This window comes from Mchenga conophoros, linkage group LG17 (genome assembly GCF_057382185.1).
Source record: "Mchenga conophoros isolate Kocher_MC1m ecotype Shallow Benthic linkage group LG17, M_conophoros_male_GT1.1, whole genome shotgun sequence".
NCBI classification, from domain to species: Eukaryota; Metazoa; Chordata; class Actinopteri; order Cichliformes; family Cichlidae; genus Mchenga; species Mchenga conophoros.
Genome location: NC_140542.1, coordinates 27,089,818 through 27,105,740, shown reverse-complemented (window position 1 = coordinate 27,105,740; position 15,923 = coordinate 27,089,818). Strand labels below are relative to the sequence as shown.

At 38.4% G+C, this 15,923-nt stretch overlaps 2 protein-coding genes across 2 annotated transcripts; one reads left to right on the top strand and one right to left on the bottom strand.

Moving 5' to 3' along the window:
- Positions 1-523: 523 nt before the first annotated feature.
- On the top strand, positions 524-7,621 carry washc3 (WASH complex subunit 3). Its single transcript, XM_085251220.1, has 7 exons — positions 524-722; positions 1,827-1,925; positions 2,021-2,086; positions 2,183-2,317; positions 5,050-5,166; positions 5,248-5,312; positions 5,402-7,621. The coding sequence occupies exons 1-7, from the start codon at positions 672-674 to the stop codon at positions 5,499-5,501; spliced, it is 633 nt and encodes a 210-aa protein (XP_085107346.1). The 5' UTR covers positions 524-671; the 3' UTR covers positions 5,502-7,621.
- A 442-nt stretch (positions 7,622-8,063) lies between these two features.
- On the bottom strand, positions 8,064-12,817 carry dram1 (DNA-damage regulated autophagy modulator 1). The gene is made up of 7 exons (XM_085251219.1): positions 12,461-12,817; positions 12,060-12,127; positions 11,707-11,849; positions 11,435-11,612; positions 10,377-10,435; positions 9,702-9,794; positions 8,064-9,612 (listed from the first exon to the last, which is right to left on the bottom strand). The coding sequence occupies exons 1-7, from the start codon at positions 12,589-12,591 to the stop codon at positions 9,574-9,576; spliced, it is 711 nt and encodes a 236-aa protein (XP_085107345.1). The 5' UTR covers positions 12,592-12,817; the 3' UTR covers positions 8,064-9,573.
- Between the last annotated feature and the right edge of the window lie 3,106 nt (positions 12,818-15,923).

The window sequence follows — 15,923 nt, the reverse complement described above, 5'->3', positions numbered from 1 at the left end:
AAAACAAAACAGTAGACCGTAATAAAGTAAAAATATCTCCTATCTAACAAAGCAAGATTTAAAGAATTAAAATTTGCAACAATATAACTCCAAGCATTCTTTTAACTGAGATTTTTTTAATTTAAAAAGCATGAACATTATCTGATAATGAAGACCTCATTGTTTGAGTTCATTGTTTTGCTTGCCTCCTATAATCTGTTCTTTATTTTTTGTTGTCAAAAACCTATAAATAAATAACTAAATAAATGCAAATTCTATACAACAATGATATTTTCATGGCTAAATTACAATTAGCTCCGAATGTAGCAAAAGTTCAACTTTTACTTTGAAGTAACACCCAACCCACCACCCCCTCTTAACTTTATTTTAACACAAACAATTTACAGAAAAATACAAACATGGCGGTTGACAGTGCATATAATTTAGGTAAAGCGGGGAACAAGAAAAAATACAGGGTTAAAAAAAAATACAGGCTCGAGGGTTTTTGAAGTGCGACTTCGAGGCAGACTTCTGCTACGCAGTTGGTGACGTCAGGACGTGATCACGCAACCCAGAGTCACGTGAACCGTTTCACATATGTAAATGTTTTAATAACCTGTTTTCGGTCTTTTTTGCAGTGAAATTTCTTGCTGCTGAATTTGAAAGTGCACTTTAATCTTCAGCCATCCAACATGGACGAGGACGGGCTGCCCATCGTGGGCTCTGGAGTCGACCTTACCAAGGTTGGCGTTGACTAGTTAGCTAACATAGCTATTTGAGTAGCTGGTGAGGAAATGAAAGCAGGCACAAGCAGAGCTGCTTGACATATGTTTTGTTTAAGAAGTAAGATAACACAAAGGCTGTTTATCGGTGATAGAAGCCTATAGCTTGTAAGTCATTAACAGATATGACTGTCGCAAGCGCTTGTAGTTCAATTTCCCTGATAAATGTGGGATTTTTTTTTTCTGAAGTGAATATATGTTGTTTCTACACTTGATCTTCCAGGTTAACAGATTTAACCTTTGCAAAGAGATATACTTACGCTTATCTTTTTTTAAACAGTTTTGTTTAAAATAAATCTATGAAGTGAAAATGTCTGTCTTTTGTATAAATAACTGTTTTTCGGGAAGGGATGCTTTTTATTTTATTAACCGTTCTGGGCAATATTAGCTAATCTAAAATGCTGTTTTGCTCTTGTGAAATATAAGTGGTATATTTTGCATTCAGCATTTGAAGTTGCCTGTGAATGACTGTCAGTATGTTAAACTTGTTCTACTCATTATTTTTTTTCACAAGAATAATAAAAATATTTTTGCATCACGTTTAAAAGCAAGATACTTCACAAAAAACTGATTAAAAGGTTATAAAAGACAGAAAATGAGAAAATAAAAAGAAAGCAAAACATAACAATAAAATATGAAATGGCATATATATCGTTTGGAGACAGCACTACTAAAGAAGTTGTTAAAAAGATGAAAATGTTCAGATTTTGATTGGGAGTGATCAGGGTGGACCTGGAGACAAGGCGGACATGGTTTGGATGTGCAGAGGAGGGATATATTGGACAAAGGGTGTTAAACGTGGAGCTGCCTGGCAGGAGCAAAAGGGAAAGACCACAGAGGGGGTTCATGGATGAAGTGAAGGAGGATGATTTTCAGGGCAGGGTGAAGTGGAGGTGAATGATCTGATGTGCCGACACCTAAAAGGAGCAGGGGAAAGAAGATGTGTGCAGCCTAGGGAGGAGAAGTTGCTTTAAGGGGAGATTGGACTGGGAGTTGTTTCATTTCCTTGTTATATTACACTTATGTTCCTTCTACCTTAAATTCCTTTTCCTGTGTTTCCTTCAGGTTCCTGCGATCCAGCAGAGAAAAATTGTTGCCTATCTCAATCAATTTGTTGCACACACTGTCCGCTTCCTTAACCGCTTTTCCACAGTGTGTGAAGAGGTTTGTTTATCTTTATTTCTCTTCTGTTCTCGTCATGAAACAAAAAATGTCTGTAACACTTAAATCCTGAACTGTTGTATAACATCTTCCCCCAGAAACTTGCAAACATATCTCTTCGCATACAGCAGATAGAAACCAGCCTGTGCATTTTGGAGGCCAAGGTGAGTTCTGAAGCCTCTGCAGGCTGCAGTGCAACATTATCTTAATTTCATGCCAATTTACTTGATATTTATGGAGCAATATTGTGCTCTGTGTAGTTGTCTTCCATTCCTGGACTGGAGGACGTCACAGTCGAAGGACTCAGTAAGCAGCAGCAGACTGCACAGGCCAATGGACCCATCATCCCCAATCAGAGCCAAATCGATGGTCCAGTAGCAGCGCCTCAAGAAGAGGTAGATACACAAACTCGTACACATGGAAACATAGCTCCATCCAGCTTCGCTGAACTGCAAAGTCGAGGATTTTTTTTGACAGTTTTAAAAATAAACCTGTGAGCAGACAAAGGTTTCAAAGCACCCCCAAGACCACCTAATTAGAACTTAATATCTGACCTGTTTAGTCCATTTTCAACTTGACAATCCCACATTGAGAGAGGCTCCTCTAATATATCTTTGACACGATGGGAGCCAGAGCAGCTTTTCTCTTCTGTATTTGTTGTCCAGACATTCAAGTAAAAATTTCCACTGTTTTGACTACAGTGGGATGATGTCCCACCACATGTGGTTTTTGTTTTTCTTCCTCTAGATGAAGAAAGGGAATATTTCCATGGAGCTTTATCTGGCTGAAGTTCAGTTGTTTCCAGAGTAGCTCTTTTAATGCAAGAGAGCCAGTAAAGAGAAAAAACTGAAGTAGTTGAAGACAAATTAAACTTTGGTGTTTTTTCTTTTTGGGAATATAATCAAATTGTAGTGGTTTTGATGACCTCCACCTCTGTTACTGAAGTGAAAATGAAAGAACTTCAAAGCAGGAATCTCCCACTTGTATTATTTATATCTACCAGTGGAGCAATTTTAAAAAAGAGCCACATGAAGATAGTTTAGGGTAAATGAGATGATGAAAAGAGCATAAATGTTATTTGAAAGATCCCTTGCAAAGAGGACCTCAAACAGAAAACTTTTACAGGCTTTCATTTCTCTTATTGTGAAACATTTGCAGAAACATGTTGTGGAAAAGTCAAACTTTTTTATTTAAAGACAAAACATTTATCTTTTTACTAGGGGTGCAACGATACTCGTATCGATATTGAACCATTCGATACAGTGCTTTCGGTTCGGTACGCATATGTATCGAACAATACAAATTTTTTAATTAATTTTATCAACTTTCCTTCTGACGATGCTGTCTGTGCTGAGCGCTGAGTGGATCTGCGCTCGACAGTGCAGCCTAGGCGGAGTAGTCGAACGCAGATTCACTGAGCGCAGGGCAAGCTAGCGAGACAGAAGTTAAGCTCTCCTTGCAACATGGCAAATTGAACCTCCCCCACCCTCATTCAGATGTGGTGTTTGGAACTATTTTGGTTTTCATGTGACGTATGACCCTGAAGGTAAGCGCGTCATGGACAAAAGAAAAACAGTATGTCGGTTGTGCCACGCAATGCTCAATTACATTGGTGGGAACTAGTGTGTTAGCGCAGTTAGCTCGTTAACGTGTTGACGCCGTCCAGCCCCACGCACGGGGCGATCCGTGGTAGCTCGTTAACGGAGATTTGCCGTGTTGTGGCTTTAACGCCATTTCAACGAGATTAACGCTGACAGCACTAGTGGGAACACAACGAATATGACTGCACATTTACTCCAACAGCATCCTAGTGCAAAGACAAGTGGAAGCAGACAAAAACAACAAGCACGGATGCTACAAACAAGAAGCGTATAGTATAGCTTTTATTTTGGAAAGAGCCATTTCTCTGTAATAAACTCTCCTTTCCAAAGATGAGTGATTCCTCAATCAGATTTTTTTTTTTTTATCCCTTTGTTGTTTCAGCAACATTAAATTTAAAAACTGTACTTTTGAGTTAAAATATATATTTATAATTTTAATAAATGACAAATTAAAAAGGCATGAACATTTTTTTTTGTATCGAAAAAATATCGAACCGTGACACCAAAGTATCGAACCGAACTGTGAATTTTGTGTATTGTTGCACACTTACTTTTTACAGTTAACACTTCATGCATTATTCTACCACAAAAGAGAATAGATGAGAGGGGGGGGGGCAACAAATCTCTGGAAAAGGGGAAAAGGGACCTGTTTAAGTAGAGAAAGGTGTGATGAATGACTGAATGCCAAAGGAGATGGTCTTACAGGGGAAGATTTATTTAAGCTAAATATCATCACTGAAATCCTGTACTATGAGATCCCACAGGGCTCCATCATAGGACCGTTGCTGTTTAGTGTATTCACCAATCATTTTTTATGATCTTGTTGCTGGGAGTGTTGCATGTACATTGTAATGTCTTTGAGCAAGTTGCTGTTAAGTTGGCATTCACCATTCAAAAAGTTATCAAATGCTCTGAGCAAATTTGCAGAGCGATCGGGTCCACCACAAGGGGGCACTGTAGCGTGCCTGAGCAAGGCACCACTTTTTTACAGTCTACTTTCCCTAACAGATAAAATAAAGCTTGGAATTTGCTTCCAAAGGATTTGCAGATTTGCACAGATTCTCCTCTCATGATTTGGATAAAAAAAGGATTTTGAGAATTAATTTCATTATAATTTTCTTTTTGTTTTTGCAAAATCTATTTGTTTTTTATTATATGTGTGTCTATGCACATATTTATTTGGTATTTCATCATGTGCATATCTGTTATTTGGTGATTTCACTGGTTTTTAACTGCCCAGGGCCTGCAGATGGACAGTAGTAGCTAGTAGCTAAATCTAATACAAAGCATCTTTTGCTTTCATGTGACTAATATATTTAGTACATGGTCCCTTAAAGAAATAAACAGGTAGCACTACGCCCCTAAACAAAGTGATGAAATGTGTATGTTTCCAGGTACTTCCAAAATTGTATCACCTGATTTAAAAACATATCTTAAACTATGAAAATGTAAAACCTGTCAGGATATCTACTGTCATCTAAACCGCTTCACTCTGCCTTCGTTTCTGTGCATGTGTCATGTTGCAGCCTGCTCAGACCACACCAGAAGCTTCAGCGACGCAAAAAGCAGAAGCGGCTGCAGAGAACGTCATGACGGTGGCCAAAGACCCGCGCTATGCCCGATACCTGAAAATGGTTCAAGTGGTGAGTTATTATTACTGCTGCTGTGGTTACCTGCGTAACGGTTTAGTTTTGTGCCTTAATGTGATGTTTAATGTGCCACAGGGGGTTCCGGTGATGGCCATACGGAATAAAATGGTCATGGAGGGTTTGGATCCCAATCTGCTTGAGTGAGCGTTTTTTAAATTACTGTTCTGGTTATTACCAGTTTTCTGATAAACTGACAAACAATATGTGACTTGTTCTCTGTTGACCATAGCACACCTGATGCCCCCGTGCCCGACGGAGGAACGAAGACCTCAGAGGACCAAGACGCTGCCGGCAGCAACTCTGATAGTGAATCATCTTTTAGTGACTGAAATTGCTCATTTGTCCTCAACACACAAAGTTTCCTCATCCATCGCTGTCTGCACAGCTTTAGGCCCGTAGCGAGGAAGTATGAGGTACCTGTTAAGGGCTTCGAAGGAGGTGGTGTGAATGTAGGTGCCTGAAACAGGAAATCCAAATTGAGTGACTGTAGTTTCAGTTTAAAAGAGCTGAACTGGTTCTCCTGTTTAGTCATTCAGTGACCTTTATTTTTGAAAAAAAATTTTTTTCTCATAAATTACTTTTCAAGAGGAGGAGATCATTTTTTCCTCTTAATCATACAAGCAGCAGTCAGAAGATGACAGTAGCAAGTGTTTTAACAAAACCAAACCATATCACATAGAGGTCTTCTGTGGTAGTTGCACCACTGACTAATCACTAATGTCTAATGTCTGAAATGTTGTGTTCACACCAGCTGCAGAGAATATAGCTGGAAACCCATGAACATTCACTCTTAACAACCAGCAGGATGAGAAGGAATCAAGTTACAGTACATTAATTTAGAACTTAACATAATGTCCCAAACATTTACTCATGTTCATCTAAACCTTCTCCTTTTTCCTGTCTCTGTTTCAAAGCAAAGTTCAACTATACAGCTCGAGATTATCTCAAGTTTGTCTTTTATTTCTTATCGGCACTGAGGAGAATCTGAGGTCATGTAGCATGAAGTGAACTTTTTGGTAAAGTTGAAATATTTTAACTACTCCCCTCAGCTCACATCAGTTCTATGGAGGCTTATTACTGCCACTGAATTTTTTCCCATTGATAACTCAGACTTTCGGAACCTAATTAAATTTTTAAAAATGAAATAAAAATTGAAATTAAAATAAGTTTTTTTTTTTTTTTGAGTGGCGAAAACGAGCTTCCATAGATTTTGCCTCCGCATAAACTTTATTAATAGGAAGAACAAATATGTTGGTATTTTCAATGTTGGATATGTTCATGTGCATTCAGGGGTAAATTAAATCTTTGGATCTTGAAACGCTTTTCTCTCTATTTTTAAAAAAAAATTGTACTGTTGTTTAATTATTTTTAAGTTAGAAGTAAATACGTAACAGTTCTAACACAAAGACTATATATCATTTACATCCTATACTATATACAGTATAGTCTTCACCATGCCTGGTGAAATGTAATAATAAAGGAAAGTCCAGTGCAGCAACTGAACTTGGATATACATCACAGTAGTGACGTGGTGTATTTTTTTTTCATTATCAAAGAGATCAGACTTGTGGCAAAAAAAAGAAAAAAACTTATCTCGGTTTTGTTATTTATCCACTCTAAATAAAAGCAGAGGTATGAACTGATCTGATCTGTGGTTTAAATGGGAAGAATTAAATGGGAAGATTCACACTTCTTACATGTGTTATACTATAAATGCTTTTTGTTTTCACTCTAAAGTGCTTAACTATCTCACCTAAGGTTTGTATTACACTCCTGAATATGACTTCCTGATTGTGCTGGCTGATGCGTTCATCAGCCAGGTGTGCTTGCATTTCGAGCTGCCCTCACGTCTGTGTTTACCCAGCCGTCACGGGCAGAGCCAGCAACGTGTCGTACTTGGACGAGGCTCAATGAGAAACCTATGACTGATCTCATTCATGGAGCCTGTCATATCTGCATCAACTCACACAAAGGAAAAGTTGCTCTGCAGCTGCTAATCAGGCTCACGTATAATAATTTCCTCACTCTGTATGATGTATGGGTATGATTTTTTTTTTTATTTTTTAAAGAGATGGAGGTGAAAAAAATGATTTTACATTACATAAATTAAATGTAGTATAAGTGTCCACACCACCTTTATTCGAGCAACAAATGTAGGTATCAGAGCGCCGTCTTTCGGAGACATCACAACATAAACACTTGCTGATTATGAGCAAAAGTGGCTAATATTTGCCATGTTATTCAGAAATGGTTTATTCTCCAATAATGGTAAGACTTGTGCAGTAATCTTTTTGATTATTGTGTAACCTTGATGGAAAAAGAGGATGCTGTTCAGACTAAAATATTCTTTATCAAGACTTTAAATCCGTACCTGCAGCACTGCCTAGTGCACTTTCATCCATTTAGTTGAATCTAATAATTTATAACAATAAAACTATTTTCTTTTTGATATTTGTTTGTTGTTTGATATTCAAATTCTTTGAAAAATGTTAATTTCCCAAAGCTGCTTAAGTTTTGATGTTTGATACAGAGAAATTAATTACTGTACTATTAAGACACTGAGTACTAATACACTCTACAGCCAGTCAGTCCAATGACATGCCTCTTGATCTTCACCTGGTTTTGTAGAGTTATGCTCTAGCTTTTGTAGGTGATGTGTGAACTGCAGTCTTTCTTGTGGTGTTTGTTGTTGGTAGGAAGTACGACTCTTCATCGTCATGTGATTCAAAGCTTGTGGGTACAAGCCTGAGAAAGAGGGGCAATCATGTCATCGCTGTCAGGGATAAGATGTCTTTTAACAGATGCTAAATTGAAGTGAGATAAGTGTGGAGTTGTACTGAAAAAACACCATGCTGGATCTGTGATTCTGCCTTAAATAAACACTCGTACACTTTTTCTTTTCTTTTTTTAAATATGTGCTTTTATTATGCATCTCAGCTGTGCATTACAATCTGTGTTGTAACTCATTTTATAAGCAAAAGTACAAAAGTAGTTCAGAAAAAACAAAAATAAAATGTTTCCCTCTTATAAAAACAGTACCTGTAGTGAAATGGTTACAACCTGTATACATCACTGCGCAGGATCCTTTTATTTTCTTTAATGTACAGTACGTTTATTCCAGCTCCACATTAACAGCTCCAGTCGAGAGCAGTTCAGCAGAAGTATGTGCCTGCTGCTCCGCTAAAACTTGACCACTTTTCTCAGTTTGCATGTCTCTCTGTCTGAGAGATTAAAGGTAATGAAACTTTCAAGTAGCCTTCTAGTTTGTTAATATCTTCCCTTGTTCCTTTTATGTAACAATCTCTAAATCACACATTTTTCTCAGAGTTTTACAGCCCTCTTCTAGTCTCCCAGTGATTTTACTTTGCTGATTTTTGGCTAAAACGGTGGCTCTTAATTTTAGATGTTTTCCTCTAAACATCTAGTTTGCCATCCTTACTTTAAAGTCAGCCTGCACACCTAAAATGATCCATGACTCATACCTTACACACTTAAAAAACATATCTTTTTCTTACTAGGTACAAGATCCATACTTGGTACCAGAAACTTCTGCCTAGATTAAAACCGTACGATGTAAGGTTACAAGTGAAAAACCAGCCAGAAGCCCTATTGAATGAACCTCCAGAATTCCAGCTTTACTTTCGGTTCATATTGTATAATTCCTACTAAAAAGTAGCATAATTCCTATTACCTGTATGAAAATCTACATTTGTAGCAGCACCAGAGATGATATTGGAGTGTCTGCTAGCATGACTGAGAACGTGAACAGTATACAGTAACTCATGTCAGTCAGAAACACCATGTTGGACTTTTCATGAGTCAACAATGTGGAGAGGACAGATTCAAATACCGAAACCAAAACTGTGAATCTGAGCATCCACAGCAGGAGGTTTTTCTCCTTAATTTGATGTTGCAATAATGTGGTCATCCAATAAAACTGGGAATTCATAAACCTCTGCACAAAACCAACAACTAGTACACATTTACTGTCAGTCAAAGACAGGTCAGACTGCCAAGTAGCCACAGACATACTGAGTGGTCTGAGTGCACCGATCATGTGCTTACTGTGTGATGAACTTCTCCTATGTAAAGTCAGAGCTCTCACAGAATGTGTCATGCTGGTGTGGCAACAGCAAAGTGCAAAGTAAGCAGGCAACATTAAGTACACTTGAAAATAGTTTGTGTAAAAACAATGTAATAATACAGTATTTGCATAGTTTTTCCATCTGTCACACGTGACAGACAGCCAGTTGTACTAAAATGCATAAATAGATATATTTTTAAGTATCTACTGTATTCTACCAAAATTTCAGCCAGGGGAAATTGGACAGGAATAAAGATACATACATAAAATGTAAATACTTATTTATCTTAATGTTTGTGGCCCAAAATGTTCCAAGACTAATCCTCAAGTTCTGCTTTCACCCGTAAGGTAAAGAACTGTAGGAGAATAAAAAAAGAAGAATTTTAGCAAATTAATAAATATATATTAAAAAACTATATACTATGTGTGACAGTGAGATACTGACCTTGAAATCATGAATGTATGTGAAGAAGAAGAAGACAAAGGTAAAGGCAACAATCCACTCGCATACTGCACTGGCTACATGGAAGGGATAGTCCTGCACGATGGAAACAGACGCTTAAATCAGAAAATTCTATGCATCTAATAATGATTATTATAATTTTTGGTCCATAAATGTTGGAACTTTCTGTCCAATGATGCCAAATATACTTCGACTAGTTTACTGTTAGAATACTTTTTTGCACAACTTCTCACATTTAGGCAGCGCAGATGAACAATGGACAATGGCAACGGTAAACAGTTCTCACATATTATCTGATATTGGCGTTTGAACATTATTTGCATCACCATTTGTTTTTCTCTGCTGCTTCTTTTCAGACTCTCTTAACTTCCACAAAAGGTTTCTAGTTCTTTTAGCTGACTCATGGCAGTGAGAAGTTTGTGTTATGCACACACTTCCATTTAATGCCAATAGTAAATTTACCAAAAATCATCACTGACATGTTGGGGAATGTTTGTTGGATCTATGTATTAGACCCCCCCCCCCCCCCCCCCCCAAAAGAAAACCCCCCAAACATTTCCCACATTTTGACACTTTATGTCACTATTTTGACACTATACGTTTTATTCCTGATCTGTGCTGTGATCTGATGCAATGTGCTGACACACTGTGGCCTACCTTGTCATGCTTTTGTCTGTGCAGCTCCGTTTGTTTCACGTAAAATGCACAGATGACAGCTGAGTTATCCGTGAAGGAAAACACTGAGTCGATACAGGAAATGACACTAATCATAATATTCTGCAGGTCATACATTTACATATTGCCAAGAGAAAAATAAAGTCAAAAAAAAAGTTTATATATCAGGTTGTAATAAAAAGTCTGCCGGCCCTCAGCAGGGGTTAAAATTATGTAAATACAGTCTGACTTTGCTTTTATTACTTCTTCTTTAGATTACTGAAACTCTTTATATGTTGGCTCTGATCAGTCTTTATTGCCTGCAAGCTTTTCGAAATGCAGCTGCTCGCCTTTTGACGGGAAAGAAACGACGTGAACACATTACACCTACACTGGCCTACTTAGACTGGTTTCCACTCCATTTCAGTATTCAGTTTAAAATTCTCTTACTTGGTTTTAAGTCTCAAGGGTTTGGTGCCACACTTTTGAAACCCTGCAATCCTACCAGAGCACTGAGGCCTCTAAACCAGCTGCTCTTAAATAAGTCCTAATCCAGGCTTAAAAGCACAGGGGATAGACTCTTTTCAGTGGTGGCTCTTAATCGTTATAACAACTTGCTGTTTCACATAAGAGCTGCCCAGTCTCTCAATCATTTTAAAACCCTTGGCTGTTATTTATACTGCATATTATGTACAACTAAGGTTGTTTAAAACTTTGTCTTGGCTAATTTCAGGTGAATAGAACATAACATGATACACAGTGCTATTATTTATTTTAAAAGTCGATGTGAGGGACTAGTAAAAAAAGTTTCAGTACTACACTGCTTCTGCATTTCAGCTTAGTTTTTGTTATAAATAATATAAATAAATATAAATAAGTAAATAATGACGGTATAATACGTCACATATTATTGTTCATCTAAAGTTGTATTTAAATCATTTTCAAACCTAAGAAGGACCAGATGACTTATTTTTCTAAGTCCTGATATATGAAAGCTTCATCATCGTTATCATGATCACAAAGTTAAATCACACAGACATTTGAACACTCAAAAAGGATACTGGGTACAAATGCAACAGCAGCAAGGGAGGCGATAGCGACCCGCACACAAAACACATACTTGGAGCACCCATACGGATGGGCTTGAAATGATATAAAACACTGGAGGATAATGTACACAATGCCACAGACAAAAAACAGAATTGCTCCAATATCATGGACTATTTGCACTACTGTTTCCTGCAATCAAGAAAAAAGAAAAGAAAAGGCACCACTTGTAATTACACTGAATTAGTTGTGATGTGTTAAATGTGATTTTAATGTGAGTACATACTTGGAAAGTAGCAACAATGCACATGCCAAAACATGAGATCACACCAAGCCAAAGCGCTGCTTTGTTGAGGCGTGCGCTCACATTAGTGGCGTCCTCCCTCAGCAATTCCACGTGCTTGTATCTGGCATAAATTGTGCCCACACCTGTGCAAAAAACACAGAGAGTCACGAGAGTGTGCAAACCTACACATTTACCCTAATCCATGAGTTGTACTTTCATTTTCTTAAAAAAGGGGAAATGTGAGAAGCATCTTTGGAAAGCATGCTTCCTCCTTAGGGAAAGCCCAGAGTTGCCTAAAAAGAGTCAGTTCACAGAGATGACACTGCAGACGTCCACACTGGAATTTCAAATACCTGCACATGCAGAAATAAAAGTCATCAGACCAAAAATGCAGCTTTCTGGGGGGCTGACACCTGTGTCGCTGAAAAGAAAAAGAAAAAGAGTAAAGACCCGTGCAGATTTTCAGTTCGGGTTAAACGTACAATACGTGGGTTGTGTGACTGTGTTTTGTACAATATTAAACATTTAGTTGCCTCTTCTTAACATAAAAGTCTTCTAATGAAAGCGAAGTGAAAGAACATTTTTCCGCTAGTCTCCTACAATAAACAGATGTGCAGGCTACACGCAGCTGGTGTTTGTTATAGCGGAAGAAACCGAAACTAAGACGTTTTCTCATGAAACGTTTTCCACGGCTCCGAATCAGGTTGAGCATGAGAGAAAGGCTGTTTTGTGTGAGCTCTTCAAATAAACTTACCTTATGTACGGGAAGATTACATCGACGTCGTGCCTGTAAATCGCGATGATATAACAAATAATGAAAGTGGCGGAAGACCAGACGACCAGGAACGCTGGCAGGACGCACAGACCTTGCTCGAACCAGTACATCTCCAGTTTTTGCGCTCAGCTTCAGGCAGACTTTCTCTCACGTATATATGCGCAGAGTAAACAGAGCCATGCGATAAGAAAAGCTGGTGTAGGAACAGAAGTGTCAGCTGCCGTCTGTGGTCTGCGAACGACAGTCACATGCAGCGGTGTGTGAGCAACAATGAACTTGGCCTCTGCCAGTAAGCAGCATATACAGTGTACAGTAACCTCTAGCCCAGAGCTACTCCCCCGTAGGGCGATCAAGCGCTTCCTTCTTCCTTTTGATCTTTGTGAAAACACACACACACACACACACACACACACACACACACACACACACACACACACACACACACACAACAGCAAAATACCAAACTAATGAAGTGTCTTTTAACTTAACTTCAACCGGAGGTGATACTCAGAGTTTCCACAGCAGAGTGAGCAGCAGTTCTACATTTATATGAACAGATTTGAGTTTATAGAGTGAAAAATCTGCATAACTGCCTGCGTTTGTGAAGTAAAAATAACTGTCTTTGAATTATACATTATGACTTGTTATGCGTTTTTTTTTTATTTCACAGCTGTGCAAAACTCTTGAACCGACACTCATTTCTTTGTATTTTTCCTTCTAGACTATAACTTTTTTTCCCCCTACACTCATTTTCAGTCCAGTCTAGCTACCTGAACATTTTCAGGGGGATATTTCTTACTTTTTTGGTTTAGTTTAGTTTTTTTGTTAGGTCACTTAACACTGAGGTATGAACGATGGGCCAGTGTTTCGTCTGCTCATAACAGACAACTTAGCAAAGAACCAAATTTAACTTGTATCTTAAGGCCCTTTTTAATCAGCAGTCTGTGGCAAAAACACATGATTTATTCCCATTTCTTTAGTCGAATCTATGAAAATTGCCAAAGATAACAAATTTGGACCTGAGTGATGCATCCGGCCCTTGAGTTGATCCATCTACTGTTGACTGAAGCCTCGTCAACTACTGTCAGGTTTTGATCCACCACGCATTAACATTTTGAAACCATTTGATTGGAAACTGTTTCATTTTCAGCATGGCAGCGAGCCCCAGAAGATTGGCCTCCTCAGAGCCTGAACCTCAACGCTCAACATTATTAAAGCAGCACGGGATTATCTTGACAGAGAACAGAAGAAAAGGCAGAAACACCCAAAGAAGACCTTTGAAGGTCCTTCAAGAGGCGTGAAGAACTATTAAAGAAATTACACCAAAGCTTGTGTTGAAGAATAAAGATGGTCATACCAAACATTGACTTTCAAGTTAATTGTATTGTGCACAGTATTTTCGTGTATGTTTGGATGTTTCAATAAATCCCTGCACATATTTCTCATTTTCATAACAAAATATAAAGAAAAGAGTGGTGGCTGGGGACTTGTTGACACTTATGTAGTTTTGTGGAGGTACTTGTCGTGATCCTTATGTCCTCTCAGGTTGCGTTCTTTCTATCTCTCTGTTGTGTACATGCATGTGTGGGAATGTTCATGATGTAACTGTACTTATGTTATACAAGTAGTAATTGTAACTGCCAGATTCCAGATTCCACACACAACTGATATGAATCTACGGTTCCAACGGTTCTCCTGCCCTTCCCTTACTGGATCATTCGGCTGCTGATCTTATCCTTGTGTGCCCACCTGCCTCTCCATTCTGGGGAAACATCCCTGTCCACTCTACACACAAAGAAATACTTACCAGCTCCCTGGCCTGTAGACAAAAAGAGTACCCTTAGATGCAGCTGTGGCTGTGAAAACTGAGAAGACGCACCTCCAGCCTCTCCTGTAAAAGCAATTACTGCTTAACTGAATCAACAACCCATGAGAACAGAACAGTTGTGAATCGCACAGTTTCAGTAAATTTCTGAACAACTGCAAATAGTGCAAAAAGCGTTCAATTAAATCTTTAAATCTACATTTGAGTCTTTTCACTTTTCTTGTCCATGACACAAAGGAATGAAAAGCACTTAAAATGCCTCCTTCTATGTGTGCCGAAGAATTGGATTTACTTTCTAGTTCTTTCCCAGGAATACTCAGTTTCTATGGGGAACCACGTTGTCCTCATGCCAACATTTACAGCATAAATGACAGCAGTGTAAAGCAAGTTAGATCCGGTTGGTCTGGTAATTCGTGCTTCCTCATATTTTCTTTATATTTTATACTTTCAACTCCCTACATTGAGCAGCCAAACACATCTAGATACAAATTTAATTACTGTGTTATATAACGCGGTACTTCATTTGGTTAAAAGGACTAGATGTTACAGTCCCTGATAATGCATTGCTTTAGATGGGGAGACTCTTTAGGGACGGCTGTTATGAGGAAAGGCAGCCCAGAAACTTTGCCAGCTGCACACATCGTTGTGTGCCTCAACGTTCGCTCTTTTACCCAGGCTAATCTGCCATTTTCCTTCCTTGGTTAGGTTTAGGGATTAAAGATTGATCTAGATTATCATTTTAAATTTGGGACATATCATCAGTAGTGGACCTTGGATTCATTACGTGTTTCAGCCATTATCACTAGACACCTTCATCCAAAGAGGCCCTGCCAGGGTATAAGTAATTAATATATTTTAAGGTTCCTTTGCAGTAATTCTATTTTTAATTCTTTGTGGGAATTATCCTACGAGCATGGCGCATCTTTCTTTTGTTTGTTTTCTTCTTGGAGCGTTCAGCCTTGGTGCACAGGTCTCAGATGCTCTGTTGGCCTCAGGTCTGGACCTGATTTTTTCTAGACTCTGGGTGTCTCTCACAGTAACCACCAGCTTCTTGGTTACTTGCTTGTCTAAGGTCTTTTGTCCTCTGTTACTCAGGCTGGGAGGCTAAATGTATGCATTCGCATGTTCCCAGGGAAATATGGTTTACTGGAACCCCACCCCCCATCCACGCACACTCTCCAACAAGGAAACACTCTCTGAACCAAGAACTGGAAAACATTCCTGACTGCAAACAATTACCTCTGCATTACAATTGCACACACCTGCTGCTATATATTTTTAGTATTTCTTTTAGCACTATTTATATTATTATATTACTATTACTGCTGCTATAGTCTTATGCTGCATTAAAACAAAAACCCCTACCAACCACAACCTGGGACTACCTCAAGTAGACTAGTATACTATTTTCCAGGGAACACTGTTGGAACACTTTATTTTTATTTATTTTTAGGTCTTGTCTATCCTGTTACCTATTTAATATTACCTTATTGTTAGGGTTGTTTTTGTTGTGCATCTGCACTTTATTGTTGTCAATGTCTACGCATGGGACAGTGTGAATTTCAATTCCTTTGTATGGCAAGTACATTTGAAGAAATTGACAAATAAAGTTTTCTA

Excerpts from the sequence above, each read along its gene's own strand:
- washc3 (XM_085251220.1), top strand. The coding sequence starts at position 672 with ATGGACGAGGACGGGCTGCCCATCGTGGGCTCTGGAGTCGACCTTACC. Across the intron at positions 1,926-2,020 it reads TTTCCACAGTGTGTGAAGAG|AAACTTGCAAACATATCTCT; the intron begins GTTTGTTTATCT and ends ATCTTCCCCCAG. Across the intron at positions 5,167-5,247 it reads ACCTGAAAATGGTTCAAGTG|GGGGTTCCGGTGATGGCCAT; the intron begins GTGAGTTATTAT and ends AATGTGCCACAG.
- dram1 (XM_085251219.1), bottom strand. The coding sequence starts at position 12,591 with ATGTACTGGTTCGAGCAAGGTCTGTGCGTCCTGCCAGCGTTCCTGGTC. Across the intron at positions 11,850-12,059 it reads TTTTATTTCTGCATGTGCAG|GTGTGGGCACAATTTATGCC; the intron begins GTATTTGAAATT and ends TTTTTTGCACAG. Across the intron at positions 9,613-9,701 it reads CATACATTCATGATTTCAAG|TTCTTTACCTTACGGGTGAA; the intron begins GTCAGTATCTCA and ends ATTCTCCTACAG.